Consider the following 7787-nt stretch of genomic DNA (forward strand, 5'->3'; position numbering starts at 1 on the left):
ATGCAGTATCGGCAGAAGAAACAGCTAGGCTGTTTGTTGATCACGTTTTTCGGTTGCATGGCGCCCCCTTGAGGGTTTTGTCCAACAGAGGAAGGCAATTCACTTCCAGGTTCTGGAGGAAGCTCATGAGCTTGCTTCAAGTTGAGGTGAGTTTCTCAACGGCCCGTCACCCAGAAATCAACGGGCAAGCGGAAAGGGCCAATAGCATACTCCAACAGTACCTACGCTGCTACGTCAGTGAGAGAGAGAACGACTGGGTGGAAAAGCTAGCGCTGGCCGAATTTGCTTACAATAACGTGGAGCATATGTCCACGGGGATGAGTCCTTTCATGGCCAATTACAGATGTCACCCCAGGGCCCTCCTAGGGGAGGGGGAGGAGAGGGGGAGTGTTCCTGCGGCAGAGCAATTTGTGGAAGAAATGGAGGCCTTACACCAGCAGCTTAAAATGAACCTGGAGAGGGCCAAGGAAGAGTACAAGAGGCAGGCAGACAAGCACCGCAGAGAAGGGGAGACCATAAGGGTTGGGGACCGGGTGTGGTTGTCAACCAAAGGGCTACCGTTCAAGGGAGGTTGTAAAAAATGACGGCCAAGGCGACTGGGAGCTTTTGAGGTAACGCAGCAGGTGAATCCTGTGGCTTTCAGGCTCAAACTGCCAACCAACATGAAGTTGCATCCGGTGTTCCACCGGTCTTTACTTTCACCATACCAAGAAGGGAGGGAGTTTCCGGGGCGAGAGAGAGAGATCCCCAGTCACCCAGAGGTGGAGGAGAGGGAACTCAGTGGTCAGGCAGCGGAAATTCTTGACTCAAGTTGGAAGGGGAGGCAGGTGGAATATTTGGTAGCTTGGGAGGGAGAGCCTGAGTCAGAAAACACGTGGGTCCCTGCAGGAGAGATAAGGGATGAGTGTCTGCTGGGGGAGTTTCATCACCGGTTTCCAAGGAAACCGAAACCGTTGGAAAGATTTTGGGAGGAGCAATTTGGGACCACGGATGATGTAGAAGAATTTATGGGGTATGCTCCTTCAGAGGGAGAGGGAAGGGAGGTATCAGAGGAAGAGGACTCAGATTGGGGAGATTGGCCAGAGGACAGAGACAGCAGCAGGTGGAGAACGATGTTTGAATCATCTGAGGGAGGGAATAGTTCGTTCCAGGGGTTTCCCGCTTCACCGCCCAGGAACCGGGGGTGGGGAGGGCCCTGGGAGGGAGGTGGATGTCAGGAAACTGCCATCAGAGCCAAGGGTGGTGCTGAGGCTCCCTAATGATGCTGGAGAGGGAACCAGCAAAGGGAGAAAGGAAGCTTCCGCTGGGGAAGGAGATAGACGTGACGCCAGGGAGAAAGGGGAGTCCGAGGGAGCTGCGGAGAGAAGGCTCCAGGACTCTTCCAGTGAAGCCAGCGGGGAGAGCACGGGACCTCCTCTGGGGACGCCCACTCTGCGCAGAAAGCTTTCGCGCAGAGAAGGCTGGCGTCGATTGGGTGTGAAAGAACTTCTATGTTGGAAGAAATTCAGGAAACGCCCACTGACGGATTCTTCCAGCGATTGAGACAGTCACGATGTACTGACTTGAAGACTACCTGTCTCTGTGCCTTATCCATATTTGTAGAAACCACTCCATTCATGTCCCCCATCAAAATTATATTGTAATCCATATAGTCCAACAGAGTCTCATGCAGCTTCTTAAAGAATTCTGATTTTCCCTCATTTGGTGCATAAATGCCTACAATTAGAAATTTCTTTTGTTGTGATTGAATTTCAATTGCCACAAGACTTCCTTGATCGTCTTTAAATATAAATTTCGGTGATAGGCTCCCCTTTGCATAGATTACTACTCCTCTTTTTTTAACTTTGTCTGATGAAATAAATTCTTGTCCCAATCTTTTATTGCTCAGAATTTTCCTATGTAGCCTAGTCACATGTGTTTCTTGTAGGCAAATCAAGTCCAATTGTTCCTTTTTCAATAAATGAAAGACTCTGCGTCTTTTCTCGGGATAGTTACAACCATTAATGTTCCAGCTTAATATTTGCAGTGCCATGATGTGGTTACTTTGATTTTCCTCCAAGTGCACCCTGTAGTTGCTCTACTTCTGTTGGTTTCACTAAATTGTCCAGTCCATAGGATAGGTTTGCTACATCCAGTATTGGTGATCCTTTTTCCAACGCTTTTTGTTCTAGTCCTCTATCAAGTGGTCTTCTGTCCGATACTTCTGGCTTTTGCCCCAGCTCCTTCTGTAAATCGTCTCCGTGCTTGTCCAAAAATGTAGCTTTATCTTCCACTGATTTTATCTTTATCTTCTTTCCTCTGAAATTGAAGGATAGGCCTTGGGGGAATTCCCACCTGAAGTTGATTTTGTTCTTTCTCAATAAGCCAACCAGGTCACTGAAGTCCAACCTAAGATCCAAAAGATATTTCGGAATGGCCTTAAAGATCTCCACTCTTTACCAGAGGGTTCTGATAGTGCCAGCCCAAAATTTTGTCTCTCTCTTCTTTAGATCGGAGGGTAATCAAACAGTCTCTTATTCTATTCTTCTCTTTCCTCCCTCCTCTTCCGAGTCTAAAGGCAGTCACAATTTTGAAATCATCTTGATCCAATGGGAAGTCCCAAAAATCAGCAAATTACTGAGTAAGAAAGTCTATCAAACTGTCCTTCTACACCTCCACATGAACATTTCCAATCTCTCCACCAAAGACCAAAAACCATGTGACACTCAGCCCACCATTATTCACCACCAGCTCTCCAGATGACACACCCCTCACTAACATTACACTGCATCTTGTATTCTACTATTTCAAGATGTTACCCGCATTACTTTCCGTACTCCTTACATTTAAAGCGTTTCAACCATGTGAATTTGCGGATGAATTTTATACAGTGGTGCCTCGCAAGACGAAATTAATTCGTTCCGCAAGTCTTTTCGTCTTGCGAGTTTTTCGTCTTGCGAAGCACGGTTTCCCATAGGAATGCATTAAAAATCAATTAATGCGTTCCTATGGAAACCGCCTTCAGACCAGGTCCGAGGACAGTCTGTCCCCCGACCTCTTCTGAAGGCCGGTGGGGGGCGAAGCGGGAAGCGGGAAGCGCTTCCCTGCTATCCCGGACTGCTTTTAAAATGCTGGCGGTGGGGAGCAAAGCCTTTCGGCCCCCGCCGGCCTTCCTGGACCTCTTCTGAAGGCCGGAGGGGGGGGGAAGGCTTTGCTCCCCACCGCTAGCATTTAAAAGAGGTCCCCGGAGATTTCCCTATGGGCTTTCTTCTTGCGAAGCAAGCCCATAGGGAAATTCGTTTTGCAAAGCGCCTCCAAAACGGAAAACCCTTTCGTCTAGCGGGTTTTTCGTCTTGCGAGGCATTCGTCTTGTGGGGCACCACTGTACTGTCCACTTCAACAGAAGCTCTTTCCACACTCTGTACATTTAAATGGTTTCTCCCCTGTGTGAGTTTGATGATGTGTTCCAAGGTTTTCACTTCAACTGAAGCTCTTTCCTTTTTTTTTTTTAATAAATATTTATTAGAGTTTTTAAATACAAATGCACCAATAATAAACAATCTTACTTCTATCACAACGTAGTTTCATCACTTCTTAGGACTCCCTCACGTCTCCCGCTCCCATTTACATCGTTAAAAGGTTTTTCCAAGCAAATTATCAACTTGTTTACGATCTTATATTCTCTCATTTAAGTATAATCTAGCAATTCTCCATAAAATTTATGTTTTCTTTAATCTCACTTATCATCAAATTTAAATCTAGTTTAGTGGTGACCAGTTTTTTATAATCTAGCATCCTTCTTAACATTCAACCAAATTACAATGTTTTTGTAAATACATCTTGAATTTCTCCCAGTCTTCCTCCAACTTCTCTTCTCCCAGATCACGGATTCTGCCGGTCATCTCGGCCAGTTGCATATAGTCCATCAGCTGCATCTGCCACTCTTCCAGTGTGGGTAGATCTTGAGTTTTCCAGTTTTTTGCGATGAGAATCCTTGCTGCCGTTGTTGCATACATGAAAAATGTTCGATCCTTCTTTAACACCTTCTGGCCGACAATGCCCAGAAGAAAGGCCTCTGGTTTCTTTGTGAAGGTATACTTAAATACCTTTTTCAGCTCATTATATATCATTTCCCAGAAGACCTTCACCTTAGGGCATGTCCACCAGAGGTGAAAGAATGTTCCTTCATTTTCTTTACATTTCCAACATTTATTATCAGACGAATGGTATATTTTGGCAAGTTTAACTGGGGTCATGTACCATCTATATATCATTTTCATAACATTTTCCTTCAGAGCATTACATGCGGTGAAGTTCAGCCCAGTGGTCCACAACCTTTCCCAGTCCTCAAACATAATGTTATGCCCAATGTCCTGTGCCCATTTTATCATAGCCGATTTAACCATTTCGTCTTGTGTATTCCACTTTAGCAGCAAGTTATACATTCTAGATAATACCTTGGTCTTTGGTTCTAACAATTCTGTTTCTAACTTCGATTTCTCCACCTGGAACCCTAACTTTTTTGTCATTTTTAAAAACTTCTTTAATCTGAGCATAATGTAACCAGTCTCGCACCTTATCCTTCATTTTCTCCAAACTCTGCAATTTCCAATTGTCTCCATCTTTTTCTAATAGTTCCCAATATTTTGGCCATTTGGCCTCCATATTGGGTCTTTTTCGGGCCTTGGCTTCCAGAGGTGAAAGCCACCTTGGAGTTTTATTTTCCAATAAGTCTTTATATTTTGTCCAGACATTAAACACTGCTTTCCTGACAATGTGGTTCTTAAAGGCCTTATTGATCTTAACCTTGTCATACCATAAATATGCATGCCAACCAAAAGCATTGTCAAAACCTTCCAAATCCAATACGTCAGTGTCTTCGAGAAGTAGCCAGTCTTTTAGCCAGCAACTGAAGCTCTTTCCACACTCTATGCAGTCAAATCGTTTTTCCCGTGTGTGTTCGTTGATGTCGTTTACAGTGTCCACTATGACTGAAGCTTTTTCCACACTCTATACATTCAAATGGTTTTTCCCCTGTGTGAGTTCGTTGATGTTGTCTTAAGTTTCCACTTTGACTGAAGCCCTTCCCACACTCTATACATTTAAATGGTTTCTCCCCTGTGTGAGTTCGCTGATGTTTTCTAAGGGTTTCACTTAGATTGAAGCTCTTTCCACACTCTATACATTTAAATGGTTTTTCCCCTGTGTGAGTTTGATGATGTCGTCGAAGTTTCCCACTATCAGCGAAGCTCTTTCCACACTCTATACATTCAAATGGTTTTTCCTCTGTATGAGTTCGCTGATGTACTTTATAGTGTCCACTTTGACTGAAGCTGTTTCCACACTCTATGCATTTAAATGGTTTCTCCCCTGTGTGAGTTTGATGATGTTGTTGAAGTTTCTCACTTTGACTGAAGCTCTTTCCACACGCTATACATTCAAATGGTTTCTCCATTGTGTGAGTTTGTTGATGTAGTCTATAGTGTCCACTTTGACTGAAGCTTTTTCCACACTCTATGCATTTAAATGGTTTTTCCCCTGTGTGAGTTCGCTGATGTATTCTAAGGTATCCACTTTGACTGAAGCTCTTTCCACACTCTATACATTCAAATGGTTTCTCCCCTGTGTGAGTTCGTTGATGTAGTTTATAGTGTCCACTTTTATTGAAACTTTTACCACACTGCATACATTTAAACGGTTTCTTCCCTGTGTGAGTTCGATGATGTTGTTGAAGTTTCTCACTTTGATTGAAGCTCTTTCCACACTCTATACATTTAAATGGTTTCTCCACTGTGTGAGTTTGTTGATGTAGTCTATAGTGTCCACTTTGAGTGAAGCTCTTTCCACACTCTATACATTTAAAGGGTTTTTCCCCTGTGTGAGTTCGTTGATGTAGTTTATAGTGTCCACTATCACTGAAGCTCTTTCCACACTCCATGCATCTGAATGGTTTTTCCGCTGTGTGAGTTAGATGATGCCGTTGAAGTTTCCAACTATTAGAGAAGCTCTTTCCACACTCTATACATCTGAATGGTTTCTCCCCTGTGTGAGTTCGCTGATGTATTCTAAGGTTTCCCCTTAGACTGAAGCTCTTTCCACACTCTATACATTCAAATGGTTTTTCCCCTGTGTGAGTTCGTTGATGTTGTCTTAAGTGTCCCCTTTGACTGAAGCTCTTTCCACACTCTATACATTCAAAAGGTTTCTCCCCTGTGTGAGTTTGATGATGTCGTCGAAGTTTCCCACTATGAGAGAAGCTCTTTCCACACTCTATACATTCAAATGGTTTATTTGTTATTCCTTTTGAATTTACAGATGGCCCCCCAGAATTATTGCCTGATTTCTCCATCGTCTGCTTCAGAGTGCAGGGAGACAAAATCCTGTTGGTGTTGCAAGGGAGAGAACAAAGGAATATGACACACATCAAGTTCAATTACCACTCATTCCAATTAATATTTATAATTATGATGTGCCACCTGATCTCGTTCCCGTTTTCTGACACAGGACTATCCTAGTGTAAATTCTCTGCCCAGGCCTCTCTCACTGTCCTTTCTCCATTTGCCTCACTCCTGGACGTACCTCCTCTATTTCAATGCGGAATCTGTGTCACACTGAAGAAGCTCCATATTAAACATCAATATATAACTGTACTTAATGGAAACTTCAGCCTTCCATATTGGAGCTGCGATAGTACCTCTCGTGGGAGACATATAGGGCTCCTTCTGGGGTGATTGGTCCACCATTAATCCCCAACCTGTACTCTCACCTGTGGGTCCTAGAAGCTGTCAGCATGCAACAGCAGACACAACCCAGGAAAAGCTTTGACAGGCCAACTTAACCAGTTGAGGATAATTGATGGGTCTCAATCAATTGACACTGCAAGCAATAGCCTCCAGAAGATCAAAAGAGACTACGAGGCTCTGGGCAGGAAATTGAAGCAAATAAATGGAAAAGGGGGGAAACCACCAAAGAGGAATTCAAACAAATAGCCAGCACATGTAGACACAAAGTCAGAAAAGCTAAAGCACAGAATGAACTCAGGCTTGCTAGAGAGGTTAAAAGCAACAAAAAAAGGCTTTTATGGGTATGTTAGTAGTGATTGAGCGAGTGGTTGCTGAACAACTCCAGGCACGCCTGGAAGAAGCGGACCATTTGGATCCCTTCCAGTCGGGATTCAGGCCTCATCATGGGACTGAAACTGCCTTGGTCGCACTGGTTGATGATCTCCGGCGGGCTAGGGACAAAGGTGAGAGCTGTTTCCTAGTTCTGCTGGATCTCTCAGCGGCGTTTGATACCATCGACCATAACATCCTTCTGGACCGTCTTGAGGGGCTAGGAGCTGGGGGCACTGTCATACAGTGGTTCCGCTCCTTCCTCCTGGGCCGTGTTCAGAAAGTGGTGGTGGGGGATGAGTGTTCAGACCCCTGGCCGCTCACTTGTGGGGTGCCTCAGGGTTCTGTCCTCTCCCCCATGCTTTTCAACATCTACATGCAGCCGCTGGGAGCGATCATCAGGAGGTTTGGGCTGGGTGTTCATCAGTATGCAGATGATACCCAGCTCTACCTCTCTTTTAAATCAGAACCAGTGAAGGCGGTAAAGGTCCTGTGTGAGTGTCTGGAGGCGGTTGGAGGATGGATGGCGGCTAACAGATTGAGGTTGAATCCTGACAAGACAGAAGTACTGTTTTTGGGGGACAGGAGGCGGGCAGGTGTGGAGGATTCCCTGGTCCTGAATGGGGTAACTGTGCCCCTGAAGGACCAGGTGCGCAGCCTGGGAGTCATTTTGGACTCACAGCTGTCCATGGAGGC

At 44.9% G+C, this 7787-nt stretch overlaps 1 protein-coding gene across 1 annotated transcript; it reads right to left on the minus strand.

Moving 5' to 3' along the window:
- Nucleotides 1–4891: 4891 nt before the first annotated feature.
- Nucleotides 4892–6883, minus strand: LOC309334705 (uncharacterized protein). Its single transcript, XM_081849292.1, has 2 exons — nucleotides 6746–6883; nucleotides 4892–6359 (listed from the first exon to the last, which is right to left on the minus strand). Exons 1-2 carry the CDS (start codon nucleotides 6769–6771, stop codon nucleotides 4916–4918), a joined length of 1470 nt encoding a protein of 489 aa, XP_081705418.1. The 5' UTR covers nucleotides 6772–6883; the 3' UTR covers nucleotides 4892–4915.
- Between the last annotated feature and the right edge of the window lie 904 nt (nucleotides 6884–7787).

This window comes from Podarcis erhardii, assembly GCF_964252035.2.
Source record: "Podarcis erhardii genome assembly, chromosome: 2".
Taxonomy (NCBI): domain Eukaryota; kingdom Metazoa; phylum Chordata; class Lepidosauria; order Squamata; family Lacertidae; genus Podarcis; species Podarcis erhardii.